Below are 21,772 nucleotides of genomic sequence, written 5' to 3' on the forward strand. Positions count from 1 at the left end.
AGAACCATCATGTAAACTCTTTCCATGTTTTTCAGCAGTTTATGCAGCATTTTTCAACATCGAAAGCAATGAGAAACAGCAAAATCACAGCAAAAATGGCACGTGTGAATATAATATAAATTTAAATTTGGCTAATATACATGTCATTATACAGGAAAAAATATTTCCTAGAATTTTTTACATTAAAATCCATTTTATCTTCGTTTTTGTGTTGATTTGTCTATTAGTAAAAGTGGCATAATACTCTAACAATATTGTTCCCAACAGCCACCTGGGAGTCAGAACAGCATCTAGGCATCTTCCCCATGTTATTCTAATTCCATTTGAGTGCCTTTTCCATCCTTTTCAACAATATTACTGCACTATCAGACATCCTAGGAGGGTCTGGTGGAAAATTGCTTGAGTTTCCCATTGACTTTCACTATACTCGTTACTTGAGTTGAGCCCATCTGAGCATCTGACCTGCTTGATTTGAGTACTGAGCACTCGAGAATTTTAGTGCTCACTCATTATTAACACTGAGCAATCTATACTAGATAGCTTATATGCTACCATTGATCTTGATGGTACAAATCCTGATTACACAGGATGTTGCACTGCTGAGGATGATGATTTTTTTTATACTACATAAAACATAAATTCACCTAAAAATGTTGAAGATACCACGCACAGAAGTCTTTCAAAAGGAGCTTCTTGTATGTCTTGTATGTTGAATGACTGCAAAGTTTGTATCAGAAATCAGTGCTTTTGGTATGAAATAAGTAGATTTTTATGTAGTACTAGAAGGTGGCCCGATTCTATGCATCGGGTATTCTAGAATTTACGTATTGTGTAGTTCATGTATGATTTTTGTTATATATATATATATATATATATATATAGATGTTGTTGTGTGTAGTTACCAAGTGTTTGCGTAGGGCGCTGTACATGTTCTGGGTGTTGTCTGGGTGTGGCGGGGGGGTGAGAGCGGTGTTGTATGTGTGTTGCGTGTGTTGCGTTGTTTGTGGAGCGCTGTGTGTCTGTAGCGTTGTATCTGTGTGTGTTGCACGGTTTGTGTGGGTGTGGTGTGTTTTGGGGGGAGGTATGTTTTGTGCAATGTGTGTGTTGTGCGGTATGTGCGTATATTTATGTATGCCGTGGTGTTTGTGTGTTGGGTGTTGTGTGTGTGCGGCGTTGTCTGTGTGTGTGGGTGTCTTTGTAGGGCGGTGTTTGTGGTTCCCAGTGTGTGTGTGGTGTGTTGTGTGTGTGTTGGGGGGAGGTGTGCACCTCCCATCGTGCTCCATCCTCCATGCTGCCCACCCCCCATCGTGCTCCATCCCCTATGCTGCGCATTCCCCCGATGCTGCGCACCCCCCATCGTGCTCCATCCCCCATGCTGCGCACTCCCCATCGTGCTCCATCCTCCATGCTGCGCACTCCCCATCGTGCTCCATCCCCCATGCTACACACCCCCCATCGTGCTCCAACCCCCATGCTGCGCACCCCCCATCGTGCTCCATCCCCCATGCTGCGCACCCCCCATCGTGCCCCATCCCCCATGCTGCACACTTCCCATCGTGCTCCATCCCCCATGCTGCGCACTCCCCATCGTGTTACATCCCCCATGCTGCGCACCCCCATCGTGCTCCATCCCCCATGCTGCGCACCCCCATCGTGCTCCATCCCCCATGCTGCGCACTCCCCATCGTGCTCCATCCCCCATGCTGTGCACTCCCCATTGTGCTCCATCCTCCATGCTGCGCACTCCCCATCGTGCTCCATTCCCCATGTTGTGCACCCCCATCGTGCTCCATCCCCCATGCTGCGCACCCCCCATCGTGCTCCATCCCCCATGCTGCGCACTCCCCATTATGCTCTATCCCCCATGCTGCGCACTCCCTATTGTGCTCCATCACCCATGCTGCACACTCCCCATCGTGCTCCATCCCCCATGCTGCGCACTCCCCATCGTGCTCCATCCCCCATGCTGCGCACTCCCCATCGTGCTCCATTCCCCATGTTGCGCACCCCCCATTGTGCTCCATCCACCATGCTGCGCACCCCCCATTGTGCTCCATCCCCCATGCTGCGCACCCCCCATCGTGCTCCATCCCCCATGCTGCACACTCCCCATCGTGCTCCATCCCCCATGCTGCGCACTCCCCATCGTGCTCCATCCCCCATGCTGCGCACTCCCCATCGTGCTCCATCCCCATGCTGCGCACTCCCCATCGTGCTACATCCCCCATGCTGCGCACCCCCCATCGTGCTACATCCCCCATGCTGCGCACCCCATCGTGCTCCATCCCCCATGCTATAATAGTTCTCCTATTATACTCAGAGAGGAGTATAATAGGAGGACTATATTAGGAGAAGTAGTCCTGGGGGGAGAAGAGTATAATGCCGGCTCCCTGCACATGTGTACCGGGAGCCAGTGTACGCTGGTAACTATGATACACATCGGGTAACTAAGGGACCTTAGTTACCCGATGTGTATAATGGTTACCAGCTTTCACCGGCTCCATCAAGATCCCAGCATCGCAAGGTTATGTCTGGCGCTGCTGGGATCGTGACGGAGCCGGTGTACACTGGTAACTATGATACACATCGGGTAACTAAGGGACCTTAGTTACCCGATGTGTATAATGGTTACCAGCGTTCACCGGCTCCGTCAAGATCCCAGCATGGCAAGGTTATGTCTGGCGCTGCTGGAATCGTGACGGAGCCGGTGTACACTGGTTACTATGATACACATCGGGTAACTAAGGGACCTTAGTTACCCGATGTGTATAATGGTTACCAGCGTACACCGGCTCCGCTACGATCCCAGCAGCGCAAGGTTATGTCTGGCGATGCGTGCGGAGGGCCGGGGCGAGCAGCCAGTCCATGCGGAGGGCGGGGCCAGGCCGAGGCGAGAGACCAATCCGTGCGGGGTGGCGGGGCCATGGCGAGCCCAGCGGCCAATCAGCTTTGTGTCACCGTAAGGACACAATTTTGGAGCAAGACAGACAGACAGACAGACAGACAGACAGAATAAGGCAATTAAATATATAGATACTTTTCTATTAATTTTTAATAATGTTTCCTTCACTCTTAAAATAAAGCTGAGTGGAGGATACCGGGCACCGCTGATCCCTGTATGGCTGACAAAGCTGTGCTTTCAGGCAGGTGGAGACCTGGGTGCGTGTCCCAAAGCAAAGGCGATACAAGATCCACAATGAAGAGATGAAAGGTCGCACTCCAAAGGTCGAATAAAATATTTTTCTTTTTATTCCACGATCACATCAGGGGTACAGGTAGTGAGGGAGGATGAGGGTGTGCCACGTCGGACGACGGCAGCCGTTTCGCAAGTAACCTTGCTTCTACGGGTCCAGTGCCAACTGGACCCGTAGAAGCAAGGTTACTTGCGAAACGGCTGCCGTCGTCCGACGTGGCACACCCTCATCCTCCCTCACTACCTGTACCCCTGATGTGATCGTGGAATAAAAAGAAAAATATTTTATTCGACCTTTGGAGTGCGACCTTTCATCTCTTCATTGTGGATCACTCTTAAAATATATTAATTTAAACACTAAAAATATATGGGTGAGCAGAGTAGTATATGTTATGTATATACCTAAAAACTAGAGGTTATAGGGGAAAGGGAACATTTTTGCTATTTTTGGATTTAGTAGGTTAATACAACCAGAAACATTTGAAATGTTAAAATGTGAGTTGGCCAGTGTAACCAACCTGGTACACTGGGAAAACCATCATTAACTGTTCTCCGATACTTCCGCAGTGTGTAAAATTGGATCTTAAAGAGTTTGAAAGCAGTACGTTTCATTATGTGTAAAGTGTAAACATTTTTAATTAGTTTGATGAACAGAAAAGTTTACCCCTCTAAACATATCCTCTGCAATTGGCCTCAGAGTTGAAACATAAATCAACGAGGGTGGACCTATGTAAACTAGTAAAAAGAAGTTGGAAAAAAATGGACATGTTTTTTTTCTAAAAATGTATGCAGACAGACAGATGTATTACATACAGTATATTAAACTTATACATCACACGGTGGCTCAGTGGTTAGCACTGCAGTCTTGCAGTGCTCAGGTCCTAAGTTCAAATCTCAACAACGACAACGTCTGTAAGGAGTTTCTATGTTCTCCTTCTGTTTGCGCGGGTTTCATCTGGTTTCATCCCACTCTTCGAATACATACTGATAGGGAATGTACATTGTGAGCCCGAATGGGGATAGTGAGGATCCCATCTGTAAAGGATTGCCGTGGGTAGACCCGCAGATACTCAAGATCGATGAAAAAAATCAAAGGTTCGAGCTTGGAATTGATCCCGGATATGTGGCTGGATGAAGGTCCCTATATAAGTCTATGATGAAAAAAGAAAACAAAATGCCAGCTTGATTTAATGAATAGGCTGCTATTCCATATAGATGCTCAGCAACGGATAAATGGCAGGAGCACTTGCCAGTAATTGGTATAAACTAAGGATAGATCCAGCAAGCCAGGCTTGTGATGCGATGATAAAGGTTTAGCTGAAACGCGTCTTGCCGTGCGCTCTACAGCAGTAATTTTTTCATCTCTGCCTGTATTTGTATTATGCTGCCATTGAAAAGAATTTTAATCCATATTTGAAGTACAGAAAAAGTTTTTTTATTCATCACAAGCCTGGCTCGCTGGATCCATCCTTCCTTTATATAAGTCTATGGGGACATGAATCAGGCTCTTTAAAATGGTGGTAGAAAGGGGTGGGGGATTAGAGCAGGCGCGTTATATTTACCGAATCTCCATCACAACTGTAACACTGCTTCTGGGCTGCTTACACTATTTCCAGGGCTACTCATTATCCTTCATACATATGCACTGCTTCCCCTGCCCATTGGCAGTCATGTCTCTAATTGTTTGCAGTCAGAACACGTCTCCATCCTGTGTAACAGCGTGTCTGACTGCTTACTAGCACCAGATGCTGTGTGTCCATATTGGCAAAAAAATAAATAAATAAATTGGCATAGAGGCCTCCCATATATAGATACAGAGCACAGAAAAAGCATACAGCTACAGGTTGCAGCCCCCAGTCGTGTGCTTGTCTTGGCTGTATATCAAAATAAGATGGACCGCATGCAACTTTTGAAAAAAAATATTTAAATAAATAATTTTTAAAAACAGTGGTCCCCCTCACTTAGATACCCAGCCATAAAGCCAACATCTGGGGGCTAGTATTCTCAGGCTGGGGAGACCCATGGTTATTGGGCCTCCCTCAGCCTAAAAATAGCAGTCTTCAGCCACCCAGAATTGTCGCATCCATTAGATGTGACAATTCTAGAACTTTACCCTGCTTTTCCCTATTGCCCTAGGGCAGCAGCAATCAGGGTAATAAAGGGGTTAATGACATCTCGCAGCTGCCAGTAAACCCTAGATTCTAGTAATGGGAGGCATCTATGATACCCCAACATTTTTAATCTGTAAGTGAAAATAAATAAACACAAACACCAAAAAAATCCTCAATTTCAATTAAAATACAAAAAACACCCTCTTTCATCTCTTTAGTAACCCTCAAAACACCCTGCAGGTCCAATGTATTCCACACAAGGTTCCACAAAGATTTCAGCTCTGCTACATACATACTGAAGGTACAGTGCGTGAGCACAGAACATGACCACACACTGTGAGCTTCAGACAGAGACTGACTTAAGGACACTTTACATGCAACGACATCGCTAACGAGATGTTGTTCGGGTCACGGAATTCGTGACGCACATCCGGCCTCGTTACCAACGTCATTGTATGTGAAACGCACGAACGACCATTAACGATCAAAATTACTTACCTTATCGTTGATTGTTGACACGTCGTTCTATTCCCAATTATCATTGCTGTTGCAGGATGCAGGTTGTTCGTCGTTCCTGTGGCAGCACACATCGCTATGTGTGACATCGCAGGAACAAGGAACATCACCTTACCTGCGGCCGCCGGCAATGAGGAAGGAAGGAGGTGGCCGGGATGTTCTGCCCGCTCATCTCTGCCCCTCCGCTTCTATTGGGTGACCGCTTTGCGACGCTGTTGTGACGCCGCAAAAACTGCCCCCTTAGAAAGGAGGCGGTTCGCCGGCCACAGTGACATCGCAAGGCAGGTAAGTACGTGTGACCGTTCTTAGCGATGTTGTGCGCGACGGGCAGCGAATTGCCCGTGACACAACCGACGGGGGCGGGTTCTTTCACCAGCGACATCGCAAGCGATGTCGCTGTGTGTAAACTGCCCTTTGGCCACAGTGATGAGAGGTAACATCACTCAGGAAGAGCCTGGGGCAATGTGGGCACATTACTACAGTGGATAATATGGGCATATTACTACAGGGGACAATATGGGCACATGACTCTGTGAAGCCCCGCAAGTATTGTGTCGGTGCATTACCTTCAGGGACTCCACTCGGCTGGATCTTGTCACAGGTAGGAGATCTTCTTCTTGTCGTGACGCCACTCTCAGTATTGCGGTCAGTGGGGACCGCCACTGCAGGTTGAGGGACGCCTGGGGCTGATGGTGAGTGCAGTTAGTTGGAATTGCCTCCTGAGAGTGAGGCAAGCCCCAGGGCCCTGTGTAGGTGCGTAGAACCACAAGGCGCAGAATAACTCCACACAGGCAGAATGTCTTTCAGGGTTTTTACTCACTTCAGGTGACAGGGTGAGTAACCCGGGCGTAGCTGGGATGAACCAGGCGGGAACCAGGTATCCTTCAGGCTGACTTCTGATGGTGACTACCAACTCGCCTTCCTTAGCCCTTGGTGGTTTGGGGTGACCCCGACTTTGAGTCCCTATGGGGGTCACCCAGGGAAGATGCTGAAGCCTCTCTCCCCTTCGTTTGCCGTGTGCTTGTCGCCTGGGCCAGGCCACTCCAGCTGCTTGCCTCCTGTGACCTATGGGCCCTAACTGTGGCTACGTGGCTGCGGCTTTTGTGGTGTTGTGGCGTGGGCTTTGAGAGCCCCACACCGGCAGGTTTAGCAAAAGAAAGCTGGATCTATCTCCGCTTCGGGATCTGCCGCCCGTTTGGGCCTGGTACTCTCTAGCAGTCTCCTTACTTCCCACTCCGTGCTCTCTCTTTAGCTGAAGATGGATTTCGGGTAGCACTCCTAGTTGACCGTTCTCCCCCGTCGGTAGCCACTGCGCGGACGCTGTCAGACTACAGCAGCCCAGGGGAAGGGGTCAGCTCTCCTCAGAGCTCCCTGGACTCTGCTCTGAACCGGCTCACATCTGGGACCTTCACTGCTGCTCCTGTCTGAGCTTCACTTTTCTGCTCCTCACTCCTCCACACTCTGCTGCAGACTCTAGACTGTTTACTCCTCCTCCTCTTTTCCCTTTTGTGCCTGCCTACGCCACCTAGCAACCAGATTCTCTTACCACACCCCTTGAGAGGAGATGGAGGCTTTTGGCCCCCTCCACTATTCCAGTGAAGGTGAAGGCTTTTCCCCCTCCTGGGATCCCCAGGGGTCCTCTCATGGGTACATGTGTGAGACCTGATCACTATGCGCCTGTGTTCCACACCCCGGTCAGCCTTCTGGATTACCTGTATTGTACTGTCCCCAGCATGGGTGCAGTACTCAGTGGTGCCTGACCAGGTCAGGGGCGCCACAACTCCAGGGCACAAGGATAGGCATATTACTTTTTATTGGTATTTATTTTTATTTTTGAAATTTCCCATTAGCTGCTGCATTTCCCACCATAGATATATATACTCTAGTAAATAAGTCTTCCCAGTTTTAGTGGTAAAATTACATGCCTCGGCTTATCCTCAGGTCGGCTTATACTTGAGTATATACGGTAAATAGATATAGGCAGACATACTGTAGGTTGACAAATTGAAGGTCTGCATATACTTGAAGCATATACATCTGATGCATGCATCATACATCTGCATAAATTCAAATGTGAACCTAGCCTTAGTATTCATTTGCTTAATAAGAAGCTGTCAGATGCTCCAATGCTTTTATATCGTCCTCATAACCTTTTATGGACATTTATTCAGGTATAAAAAAAATTTAGTAGTAAGCTCCAGTGGATCAAGAAAAAGTGAGATGGATTAAAGTGTGTCTGCTTTATAGTAAATTAATAGATTCCTGCTCTGTAAATTCAGACACAAATGCGAATATCGATATTGAACTTCACGATTCATGGATTATTAGTTCCAGTAAATGTTTGTTAGTAAATATTTCCAGCATCAGGAAATAAGAACAGCCTCATAGCTAGATTATTTTCTTCTAATTACTTGTTTAAGCCGTAAGGGTCTAGATTTTTTTTATATATTACCTAATTAAATATGAAGGCATAATTTCCATTTTGTAACATTTATGAGGTCAGTTAAGTAATATCTGCAGTCGTCAGCCACAGAGGAATATTATGTATATGCACAAATGACCATAGTATAAAAGTCAATTGACTCTGAGGTTTCATAATAAAGTTCTGAAAATAATTATGCCATTGTTACCAGTGCTAATATCGTCTACAATTGCATAAATCAATATCATGTCGTGCTGTTACAATAGCGCCCTGCAGGGTCATTTCTAAAGAATTTTGCTAACAGAGTAAACATTAAATGAACTCACATGTGAATGTCTAATCACAAAAGGGCATATTTACAATACTGTCTAAATTTTAGTTACAAAGTAGAAAACTTACACTAGGCTGATTTAACAGTTTGTCAGATTTATTAAGTTGAAAAACATTACTCATGTTAAAACTGTGACTCTCAATTAGTAGGCTTATCATACGGCAGAAATGTGCAGTATACTGTTTGACGGGCAGTATTGCATATAGACTGTGCCTCCTATCCTCTATAACACCCCTCCTTTCCATTGAGGCTATGCCTCATTATCGGCAAAGGCACATACATTTTCTAAAAAAATAAAAAATGTAGTGCAATTTATGAAAGACATTTTTTTATCCAAACTGTTGGTGCTCTTAGCTGAATGAATTTCACCCATTATGTACCAATCCAAAATATTTTATAATTTATCATGCCCTTGAATATTTAAACCACACCATAATCACAAGAAGAAAAAAATAAAAGTAGAACAAGATATCCTAAATCACACATTACACCGTGTGCAGAATTATTAGGCAAGTTGTATTTTCGAGGATTTTTTTTTATAATTGATCAACTACTATGTTCTCAATCAACCCAAAAGACTCATAAATATCAGAGCTTAATATTTTTGGAAGTTGGAGAGGGGATTTTTTAGATTTGGCTATTTTAGAAGGATATCTGTTTGTGCAGGTAAATATTACTGTGCAGAATTATTAGGCAACTTAATCCAAAACAAATATATTCCCATCTCACTTGTTTATTTTCACCAGCTAAATCAATATAACTGCACAAAATTTAGAAATAAACATTTCTGACATGCAAAAACAAAACACAAAAAAATTAGTGACCAATATAGCCACCTTTCTTTATGATGACACTCAACAGCCTACCATCCATAGATTCTGTCAGTTGCTTGATCTGTTTACGATCAACATTGTGTGCAGCAGCCACCACAGCCTCCCAGACACTGTTCCAAGAGATGTACTGTTTTTTCCCTCCCTTTAGATCTCATATTTTATGAGGGACCACAGGTTCTCTATGGGGTTCAGATCAGGTGAACAAGGGGGCCATGTCATTTTTTTTTCATCTTTTAGACCTTTACTGGCCAGCCACGCTGTGAAGTAGTTGGATGCATGTGATGGAGCATTGTCCTGTATGAAAATCATGTTTTTCTTGACCGATACCGACTTTGTCCTTTACCACTGCTTGAAGAAGTTGTCTTGCAGAAACTGGCAGTAGGTCTGGGAGTTGAGCTTCACTCCCTCCCTAACCCGAAAAGGACCCACAAGTTCATCTTTGATGATACCAGCCCATACCAGTACCCCACCTTCACCTTGCTGGCGTCTGAGTCGGAGTGGAGCTCTCTGCCCTTTACTGATCCAGCCTCTGGGCCATCCATCTGGCCCATCAAGAGTCACTCTCATTTTAACAGAGCACAAAACCTTTGAAAAATCAGTCTTAAGATATTTCTTGACCCAGTCTTGACATTTTATCTTATGTTTCTTGTTCAAAGGTGGTCATTTTTCAGCCTTCCTTAACTTGGCCATGTCCCTGAGTATGGCACACCTTGGGCTTTTTGATACTCCAGTAACATTGCAAATCTGACATATGGCCAAACTGGTGGCAAATGGCATCTTGGTAGCTTCACGCTTGATTTTCCTCAATTCATGGGCAGTTATTTTGCGCTTTTTTTGCCCAACACGCTTCTTGCGACCCTGTTGGCTATTTGCCACGAAATGCTTGATTGTTCGGTGATCACACTTCAAAAGTTTGGCAATTTCAAGACTGCTGCATCCCTCTGCAAGACATCTCATAATTGTGGACTTTTCAGAGCCCGTCAAATCTTTCTTTTGACCCATTTTGCCAAAAGAAAGGAAGTTGCCTAATAATTAAGTACACCTTATATAGGGCGTTGATGTCATTACACCACATCACTCCTCATTACAGAGATGCATACCACCTGATTTACTTAATTGGTAGTTGGCTCTCAAGCCTATACATCTTGAAGTAGGACATGTATAAAAATTATCCTGTGATCAAAATACTCATTTGCCTTATAATTCTGCACACAGTGTAGAAGAAAATTCATATTTCCATACAAATCAGTCTGAGATTGGACCATAACGCTCGGAATAGCTGTGGGTATTTTGACCCAAGCATGTTAGCTCTATAAGTTACCGTGAACCTGTTATGCTAGAGTCTGGAGACCCATGGCCAGTCAGTGCAATGTGTTCCTATCTCAGACCAATTTTTACAGACAACTGATTATTCCCTTTGGGACAGAAGTGGAGATGACAATGTAACTCTTAAGGCCGCTTTACATGCTGCAACATCGCTAGCCGATGCTAGCGATGTCAAGCGTGATAGCAAACATTATCGCTATGGCAGCGTTACACGCACATACCTGCTCTGCGATGTCGCTGTGACCGGCGAACAACCGCCTTTCTAAGGGGGCGGTTCGTTTAGCATCACAGCGACGTCACAGCAGCGTCACTAAGCGGCCGCTCAATCAAAGCAGAGGGGCGGAGATGAGCGGGATGAACATGTTCATCCCACCTCCTTACTTCCTCATTGCGGGTGGGACGCAGGTAAGGAGAAGTTCCTCTTTCCAAGTTCCTCGTTCCTGCGGCGTCACACATAGCGATGTATGCTGCCGCAGAAACGAGGAATAACATCGTTACTGCAGCAGCAACGATATTTGGGAAGAGGGGGGCATGTCACCGATTAGTGATTTTGAACGTTTTTGCAATGATTCAAAATCGCTAATAGGTGTCACACGCAATAACATCGCTAAAGCGGCCGGATGTGTGTCACAAATTCCGTGACCCCAACGAGATCGCTTTAGCGATCTCATAGCGTGTAAAGCCACCTTTAGGCTGAGGCCAAAGAGGGAATACTGAAAGTGCTCGCATGACACTTGGCACACGCTCGCAGCACAGCGGGATCCGAGTGTCAAGCGACTGTCATGTGGCTGTGGTCCAATCATGCGATCATACCACAGGTGTGGAGGGGCGGGCTGGCGCTGCGGAGGGGAGGGAGGCATTTATCTCCCTATCTCCTCCGTTGCCGGCTGATGCGAGAATAGCACTGCTCTTGCGTTACACCGATGTTTCTCTCACCCCATAGACTTGAATGGATATGCGTGGAACAAGATCGTATTCCACCCACAGCATGCTGCGACTGTTTCTTGGTCCGATTAGGGCTGCCCCATAGAGTAATATTGGTCCAAGTGAAATGTGTTTTTCAATCGCATTCCACTCACTCTGTATTACTCGCCATGTGTGCTGACACTTAGGGATCACCTGATGAGGTGGATTCACAAAACCCCAGGCAAAGATGCCCACACACATGTAGACATGGCAATGGCACAACAGTTTAGAAGGCACAAGGAACAACATGGACAGACAACAGTCTATGCTGGATAGTAGACAAAGCAAGTAAGACATTTCACACTGGCAGCCACAGAATCAGGGAGGTAGATGAAAAGATCAGAAGCAGCACCCAAATGCTGGTAGCATAATAAACAGCAAACTTTAGCATTATGTGAAGAGTTTCTTTTTTCATTTATCATTTTCTCAAAACAATGAGTTTACCAGCAAATAGAAGCAAGATACAAATAGTAGCAATCATAGTCATCTAAGGGGATGATGGCAACAGTAGAAACTGGATGGCGGCAATATCCAAACAAATTGACTACATTATAGTCTTAAGAGTCACCCAAATAAGTGTGTCCAAATGGACCTTAAAAGTCCTTGAAAGATAATGATATTGAGACACACCGGGCCACCTGAAAAAAACAATGTTAAGTACAACAAAGGTGGCGGTTTTGAGTAAAGCTGCGTTTACACATAGCGAGAACGACGTCGCTGTTACGTCACCATTTTCTGTGACGCAGCAGCGACCTTGAAAGTCGCTGTTATGATCGCTGCTTAGCTGTCAAACACAGCAGAAGCAGCAGCGATCATAACGACACGCATTGCTGTGCTACATGTGCAGAGAACAGGGAGCCGCACACACTGCTTAGCGCTGGCTCCCTGCACTCCTAGCGACAGTACACATTGGGTTAATTACCCGATGTGTACTGCAGCTACATGTGCAGAGAGCAGGGAGCCGGCACTGGCAGCGAGAGTGGCGGACGCTGGTAACGAAGCTAAATATTGGGTAACCAGGGAAAGGTCTTCCCTTGGTTACCCGATGTCTACCCTGGTTACAGCCTACCGCAGCTGCCAGATGCCGGCACCTGCTCCCTGCTCGCTTCATTTCGTCGCTCTCTCGCTGTCACACACAGCAATGTGTGCATCACAGCGGGAGAGCGATGACCAAAACATGAAGCTGGAAATTCAGCAACGACCGGCGACCTCACAGCAGGGGCCAGGTCATTGCTGAATGTCACACACAGTGACAGCGACGTGACGTCGCTGCAATGTCACAGAAAATGGTGACGTAGCAGCGACGCCGTTGTCGTCGTCATTGTGTGTGACACCACCCTAAGCGAGCAAAGCTTGTCCCTGAAGACAGGACAGATGATTACTGCTACAGAATTGTAGTGCTGCAGTGCCTGTGCTGCAGTGCACACATCATGTGGGCCAAAGTCCTGTCTGTGGCATACAGAATAGAAAATAGTGGGTCAGGAAGCCTATGGTCTTCCACAAGCCTCAACTGTATTTGACATAAGTTGACATCAATACAGATAAAAAGTGGTGCGCACATCTGGAGAGCTAAGGCACCCATTCAGAAGTCTAGGTGTGGTAAGGGCACTGTGATGGATCATTAATGATAATGGTGTCACTTCTTTGTTTTTATTTTCTTGTAATAGAAATATGATATGACTAGTTGCTTTGCTATTCACCAGCGTTACACACCTTAATGAACAATTGCACGGCATTGACATTTTGGGATGAATATTACAATCTACCACTCTCACCCATAAAGCTGGCAGTCCAAATAGTCCCACATCCTGTTGGGGTTAAAATAATATTTGCTTTAATTCATAGTCTGTGCTCTTTATCTGTGACATGACAACAGTATTTATCTTTATTTCTGTGATTTGTTCTACATTGTTATTATCTAACAACACAACAAGCAACATGACCCACAACATTGATGCCTACTTACTTGCTTTACTAGATGGTACTTTCAAAAAAATTGCCAAAAAGGCTAATTGTTTTTTTTATTGCATTTGAAGTGTAATAAAATGTTTTTGCATTCACATTAAGCTTCAGTTAGTTGCTCAAAAATATTTTCACTATTATTCGCATGGGGTCACTGCGTTATGTGCAGTTGACGCTGCATCTCACAATGTACTGAGAAGGGAGTGGCGTTGAGCATCTGAAACAGTTACCTACCTCCATTACTTGCGAAAATAGGACAAAAGTAAACTTGCTTGTACTATAGTGGACTATACTTGACTAATTAAAGGTTACTAATATAAAAAATATTAGACCATAATAAACAAATATATTTAATATAATTTATTCATTTATGGTATGATTCATTATCTGAGTATTTTTTTTATTGTCTTACAGGACCTCCAGTAAATGTTACCTGCAACATATTTGTTAACAGTTTTGGGTCAATAGCAGAAACCACCATGGTATGTACATGATAATATGGATGTTTGCTCTAACAGTGCAAAAGGAATGGTATTTCAAGTGTTTGTTAAGCGTTTACCCACTATATAAAGCCAGCATGGGGAACCTCTGGTCCTAGTACTGCTTGCAGCCCACAATTAACTTTTCTGTAGCCCCTCAGGAGCAGATTCCTGTGGACTGCAGTGATTGTGCCAGCCGCTGTGTTTTACCGGCCACCAGCGCTTTAAACCCTTCTTTCTCTGTGAGCACAAGCACAGAGTGTTGGCTCATGTATGCTGCAATGCATCCATTAATGGATTACATCCTAACCCTGGCTGGTGCTAGCACCAGGACATACTTTGTGGGTTGAAAGCACAATGCACAATGCACACCCATCCCATAGATAAAGATGGAAGCAGCAGCAGCCCCGCATGTCCCGTGAAATGTGACATGATGTATGATCAAACCCAGTGTCTCCTGTGATGTATCCTTCAGCCTAATGTCTCCTGTGATGTATGCTGAAGCTCAATGTTTCCTGTGATGTTTGTGCTCCAGCCCCAATGTCTCTTGCCATGTATTTGCTACAGCCCAGTGTTTTCTCTGATGTATGTGTTTCAGCTTCAATGCCTCCTGTGATGTACATGTTTCATGTGATGTACATGCTCCAGCCTCAATGTCTCCTGTGATATACATGTTCCAGCTTAATGTCTCCTGTGATGTATGTGCTGATGCTCAGCCACAATGTCTCCTGAGATATACATGTTCCAGCCCCAGTGTCTCCTATCTTATGTGCTTCAGCCCAAGTGTCTCCTACATGATGTATATGCTGCAGCCATACAGTCTCCTAGGTTATGATCATACCTCAGTCCCAGCATCTCCTATGTGATGTATATACATTAAATCACTTCCAGCATCTTCTATATGACATATATGCTCCAGTCCCAGCGTCTGCTATGTGACTTTTATTCTCGTGCACCAGCATCTCCTATGTGACATTATGCTACTGCCACAGTGTCTCCTATGTGATCTATATTTTGCAGCTCTAGTGTTTCCCATATGATGTACATACGTCAGTCTCCTATGTTATATATATGCTATAGCCCCAGTGTCTCCTGTGTACTGTACATACATCCGCCTCAGTTTTGTGATGTATATTGATATATAGTCTCCAAAGTCAACAAAGAGTTGACTGCACTCCAAACTGATGCAAATCTGGAAAAGCAGTTGTGAGTAGCAACATAAATTCCACATAACGTCATCCACGGCACCAAAGAGAAGCAATTCCAGCTATTACAGTAAGGGTTAGTTAATTAAATGTTTGAACAAATATAGCAGGGTAGTTTTCAAGATGACAATTTTGTGCGCCTCCCCTCAAATGATGGTTTAGATATCCAAATGAACCTTGGGAGAAAAAAGCTTCCACACCCCTGATCTTCACAATATTTGCTTTGAGTATAAGAATATAGATGAAGAAATATTATCAGTCAATAATATTTTACTTAGAAAAGGTCTTCAATTTCTTAATATCTGTCAGTATAAGTCTACCAGTTGGACATTAATTTGTGTAAGTAGACATTTTATAATATAAATATGAAAAAAAACACAAAACACCATATGCAATTACTTTATATTGTATTATTTCAGTATTGCAGCTATGACTGATATAAAGACATAAGATGAGCTCCTGTCTCCTAAATTGTAGTAAAGAGGTATGTGATCCATTCAATAACATTATTTGAAAATCACTTCTGACTCAGTTTTAACCAAAGATTATATAGGAGTTTTGTCAGGAGATATGATAGGACATGGCTATTTAGTTCTGAAGAGGTTAAAAACAAATATGTTCAGCATTCATATTAATAATTTATTCAAAATGGTTCTATGCATTATAGATAAATGGTGAAAACACAAAACATTTTGAGGCACATTTATTTATAGCTCAATGAAGATTGAGAGAGAATCTAAGAAAAATGTAGTACAGTCCTTTCTCCATGGGCTTCATAGTGTACGGATCTCACTGAGCAGCTCTTAGATTTATGTTTTCAAATCAGCTTTTTTTTTTAGAAAAAATTTTTTTAAAAAAATCTTTAGCAACAAAGAAAATTCTGTAGTGTCTGTACGGAGCTATCATCTGTGTTATGTAATGCAGTAGGCACTGGCATAGGAATCCTCAGCTGATGAAATATGAACTACATACTCTTTTAGATTTCAATTCATAAATTGTTTAAACTAGATGAATGAAAAAACTCAATATTTTACAATTAGCAAAAAATAGCTGTGCCAGTAATGTAAAATTTGGAATATTTCCAGAATTATATAACATAGAAACAGCAGATTATAAATTGTGTGAAAATATGTATTCAACAACAATGTTCACACAATTAAAAGTGTTCCAAAAATTCACAAGTTGTAATTCTTTCATTTTTACATGGCACTCGTGAAATGTGATATTGAAGTTGTACCAAGAAGTAGTTACCAAGGTTATAATTTCCATCATGAGGTCACCAGCAATGAGTCCCTTCCTGGGCTTTCTACTGTAGTTTTAATAACATTGCTGCAGTTTTGCTCCTCTTCTCACTGATGAGCTCTGTCAATCCAGAATCAACCCCCATAGGCATCCCATAGGCAATGATTTACCTGTAGATTGCATGGTCACCAATTAATTCGATCAGCGTTTCAGAGCCTTTTTTCCAGGATCAATTGGGATCCAATGGGCTGAATCCCCAGTGATCAGCTTTTTATCACCATTCTTTTGGTATTATAACTAGGGTTGGGAAAACATTAAAATCCCCAAATGCTTGTTGCTCGATTCGAGCTGGTTAGATGCTCAGACAAACTTGATATGAGTAAAGAGCATTATGAAAAGTCAATGATTGGCCTGTTCGGGTCTCTGGCCAAATAAGGAGAGCATTTACGGAGCGAGGGAAGGGTTTTTTTGGTCACACTATGTCTGAAAAAATTGAGAAAATTCAGAGACTTCAAATGGCTCTCCTTGGGATGCTTGCACACATCATGCAGTGTAGGAAGCCTGTGCTTTGTGCTCATTGTATTGCGGATAACACATTTGAGCACCCACAATACTCGGCTGAGCATTACGAGTACCCAATTATCCTAATGATTGATCGAGTACCACACAGCGCTGAGTTAATTTGCCCATCATTAGTTATTACCCTTTAGGTAAAGTTCTACTGTTAAGGATATTTAGAAGATTATTATTTAATAATAGTTACTTCAATTTAAGTACAATTAGTGAAACTCATCTAAAACTGGGTCAATTAGAAGGTGCAGCTGCAAAATAAGATATCATTATGGTGTGAAAAAGTAATTGCTGTAGCTTAGCACTGGTGATGTGACATTACAAGTTAAAGTTTAAACAAATTGCCCAAAAACCAAAACCCTTCACTGAGAGTTCATAGAATAAGTATTTACTTGATAAAAAAAACTTTAACTCTTTAAGGACTTTTTTTGTTTTTGAGCTTTGTTTTTTATTCTCCTTATTCCACGAGCCATAATGTTTTTATTTTGTGTCAACATATGAGTGAGGACATGTCTTTTGCAGGACAAGTTGTAGTTTTTAATAATGCTATTCATTTTAATATCAAATATGCTGAAAATTTTGAAAAAAAATATCCAATGGGATGAAATGTTGAAAAAAAAATTACATGGTAAAAAATTATGTAGAGAAGACTGCTAAAGACTGTTAAACTGCTATTTTCATTTGTTTTCTCTCAGTAAGTAAATATAACATCATCTGATATTCCCTATACTTTTGAAGGAATAGAAGAATCCAGGCTATCTATAGATAGAGAGAAAATGAAGAAATACTTAGCTAACATAAATTAATTCAAGTCTCCAGGTCCAGATAAATTACACCCCAGGATATTGAAGGAGACAGCAGGGAAATTTTCTGAACCACTCTCCATAATCTTTAAAAATTCTTGGAGAACAAAAGAAGTCACAAAATACTGGAGAAGAGCAAATGCTGTACCTGTCTCAAAAAGGGGGAAGAAAGTAGACCCAGGGAACTATAGGCTGTTGAGCCTGACTTCTACACCAGGAAAGAACTTTGAATAAATTAATAAACCACAAGTATACTGAATGAGAATGAAGTGATTAACCAGAGCCAGCATGGTTTTGTAACTAATAATTCATGTCAGACTAACTTAATTTTCTTCTATGAATCACTGACTGGGTAGATCAGGGAAATAAAGTGGTTATAGTGTATTTTGACTTCAGCAAAGAATTCGGCAAAGTATGTCATACTATCCTTATTGAAAAAATGACCAAGTTTGGAATGGACAAAGCAACTTGTAACGCTCACCACTGGAGATGGCAAAGCAGCAAGCTGAAGTGGACCAATTAAACCACAGGGGAACCCTAGGCTTACCCTTTAGTTGGAGGGGCTTGACTAAGCACCCACCACAAGGCGTATGCCAGGTGCTACACCCAGGTCAAAGACCAGAACTGTGGCAGCTTACCCCCAGGGCAGGGACAGACAAGGTGCAGACAGGTTGAGTCTCTAGTGCAGACAGGAATCACCAGGGTAGCTGAAGCAGACAGCATGGCCAGGATGGACAGGCAGATTCCCTAGCAATGCTGGACTACCAGAGTGGCTATGAGAGATGGCACGGCCAGGATGAACAACAGTATCCCAACCACCAACAGGGCAGGAAAGACAGATAATAGGTACCAAAAGGACAGGACAGACTAGTAGTAGGTACAGTCAGGACAGGACTGGAACCAAGTACCAACAGGGTAAGACGGACTGGAGCCAGGTACCAATGAGACAGAATGGACAGGAACCAGGTACACGCAGGATGGGATGGACAAGGGTGACCTGACAACTAGCTGGCTAGGTTACGGAACACTAACTAACTAAATTAGGCATTGAACTTATGTACCCAGTGCCTCTCACAGATAGGCTGAGGCACTTCCTGGGAGTGAGCCGCTGGCCTTTTAAGAGAAGGGCAGCGGTAAGTGCACACGCCATAGGAGCACTCTGGGTGGATCTGTGCTGCATACATAAGCCCCAGGAGGGGAAAGCAGAAGGCACCCATGTGAAGCTTCACAGAGACGCTGGGTAGTTTGGAGAGAGCTGGTCATGGTGGTGAGTGAGCGTGCGTTCCTGAGGGGAGAGGAGGAAGAGGTACAGGGACGCCAGCGCTACACAACTGTTAGGTGTATTCACTACACATGTAGTTGGAAGTAGATCTCAAGTGGGGATCTCAAGTGGGGTACCACAAGGTTCTTTCCAGGGCCTGTGTTGTTAAACATTTATTAATGATTTATATGAAGGAATTGGGGATAAACTGATTAATATTCCTGATGAGACAAAGCTAGGAGGCTTAGCTAGTAATAGAGATGTGAGAGAGGATTCAAAAAAGATGTAAACAAATTGGAACAGTGGGCAGTAACTAACAGAATAGTTTTTAACAGAGAGAAATGCAAACTCCTACATCTGGATAATAAAACAGAAAAAAGCCCATACAGAATGGAAGGATGGGAGCTAAACAACAGCATGAGTGAAAAAGATTTGGATATACTAATAGATCACAGACTGAACATGAGTCAACAATGTGATGCTGCAGCGAAAAAGGCAAACACAGTTCTGGGATGTATTAGCAGAAGCATACAGTCTTGATCACATGAAATAATTATTGCCCTCTACTCTTCTTTGCTTTGGTCATACTTTATCTAGAATGCTATATTCAATTCTGGGCACCACATTTTAATAAATACATCAACAAACTGGAGCAAGTTCAGAGAAGAGTGACTAGAATGGTGACCGGATTGCAAACCATGTTCTATGAGGAATGGTTACAGGATATGGGAATGTTTAGCTTGCAAAAAAAAATTCAGAGGAGACAATAGCTGTGCACAAATATCTCAACGGCTGTCACACTGCAGAGGGATCAGCCCTATTCTCATTTGCACAAGGAAAGACTAGAAGCAATAGGATGAAACTGATTGTGAGGAGACACAGATTAGATATTAGAAAAAACATTTTGACAGTGAGGGTGATCCACAAGTGGAACAGGCTCCCGCAAGAGGTAGCGATTTCCCCTTCTATGGAAATCCTTAAAAAGAGACTGGGTAGACAACTGTGGGGGATTATATAGGGAATCCTGCTGTGAGCAGGGGGCTGGACTAGATAACCCTGGAGGTCCTTTCCAACTTCACCATTCTATGATTCTAATATCAAACTTGCAAGGTTTTTTTTAAATACTTTTAGTGGTTTAAAAAAATCAGCTTCTACTTGCAAGAGAAACAACTGGAGTTTGCTCCAATCATTGCTGTTTAACAATTTGAATGACACTGTCAATCATTGACAAAGTTATTTTAATTGTTGCGATGGCTCGCATGCACTGGCTCTCATTTTTCCCTCTATGATTCAATTATTAGTTGCTGATGGTTTGTCATGCTAGCTGGGATTGTCATAGCTGTCATTTTAGTCTTTTGGCTCAACTTCATAGCAGAACATTATTTTGGCTCTATGCTGCAACACAAAAGCAGTCTCTAAAACAAGCAATCAAATAATCTCAGGTTCAAATCCTCTAAAAGGCCTAAAAAATAAAGTAAAAAGTTTTCATAACTATAAAAAATGAAAAATATACAGGTTTCAATTTACCCTAATTTTCACACTTTCAACACAAAGTAACAGAACATAACCTTATTTAATATTTTCTAATATATCAAAATGTGAAATTAATTGAACAGTAAGGAAAACACCGTATCTGAAAAAAAGTAAACTTTCTAAAGTATTTCTAAAGATCTTTTATCATATGCTAATGAGGCCAGGGACTAGTCGCAAGGGCGTTAGTTCCCTTGGCTAGTCGGCGCCCTTAGCATGATAGCGCACCCACAGGGGCGTGCTAACATGCTAATGAATGCGAAGTATCAGAGGTATGGCTGGCACAGTTGGTTTTTGGCTCAGTGTGCATGATCAGAACGTCTCCATAATTTCGGTCCTGCGCACTACACCAGTTTGAAGCCAGGACTCGTACACCCGGTTTCATATTACGCATGACTGGATGTGCCGGTACTTGAGATCATGCACACTGAGCCAAAATCCAGCCTCGGGGCAGTGGCAACAGAGAGGGGTGAGATCGACCATACCTATGACGCTACACAAACATTAGCACGTTAGCACGCCCACAAGGGCGTGCTTAAATGCTAAGGGGGCCGACTGGCCAAGGGAACTAACGCCCTTGCGACTAGTCGCTGACCTCATTAGCGTATGATAAAAGATCTTTAAAAATACTTGTTCTAAAGATCCCTTTATCTATGCTACTAGATGCAGGGACGGTTAGTCAGGTTTAGCAATATTCACCCAGAACTGCTCGTGGTTCTACATATTGCACCTGACAGGTTCCCTTTAAATAAAATAAGGTTTGATGTTGTAAAAATATGTAATGACCTGGACAATACACAATGAACAACATAAAAATGGAATTCAAAATATGATAGAATTGTGATTTTTTTTTTTCTGTTTTCCAATACATGGTAGACTAAAATGAATGATGTCATTCAAAACTGCAACTTATTCCACAAAAACAAGTTCTAATGTGGGTATGTCAAAGCAAAACCTTAAAAAGTTGAATGCAGAACGCAAAAACAAAAATTGCACATGGTGGGAAGTGGTTAATAGTAGTG

General features: G+C 43.2%; 1 protein-coding gene across 1 annotated transcript in view; it reads left to right on the plus strand.

The window, feature by feature from the left end:
- Positions 1–21,772, plus strand: part of GLRA3 (glycine receptor alpha 3) — a 502,398-nt gene that overhangs the window by 170,340 nt on the left and 310,286 nt on the right. The window contains exon 3 of the mRNA XM_075347194.1: positions 14,075–14,142. Coding sequence (XP_075203309.1) covers positions 14,075–14,142 — 68 coding nt within the window. The remainder of the gene's footprint in view (positions 1–14,074; positions 14,143–21,772) is intronic.

This window comes from Anomaloglossus baeobatrachus, chromosome 1 (genome assembly GCF_048569485.1).
Source record: "Anomaloglossus baeobatrachus isolate aAnoBae1 chromosome 1, aAnoBae1.hap1, whole genome shotgun sequence".
In the NCBI taxonomy this organism is placed as follows: domain Eukaryota; kingdom Metazoa; phylum Chordata; class Amphibia; order Anura; family Aromobatidae; genus Anomaloglossus; species Anomaloglossus baeobatrachus.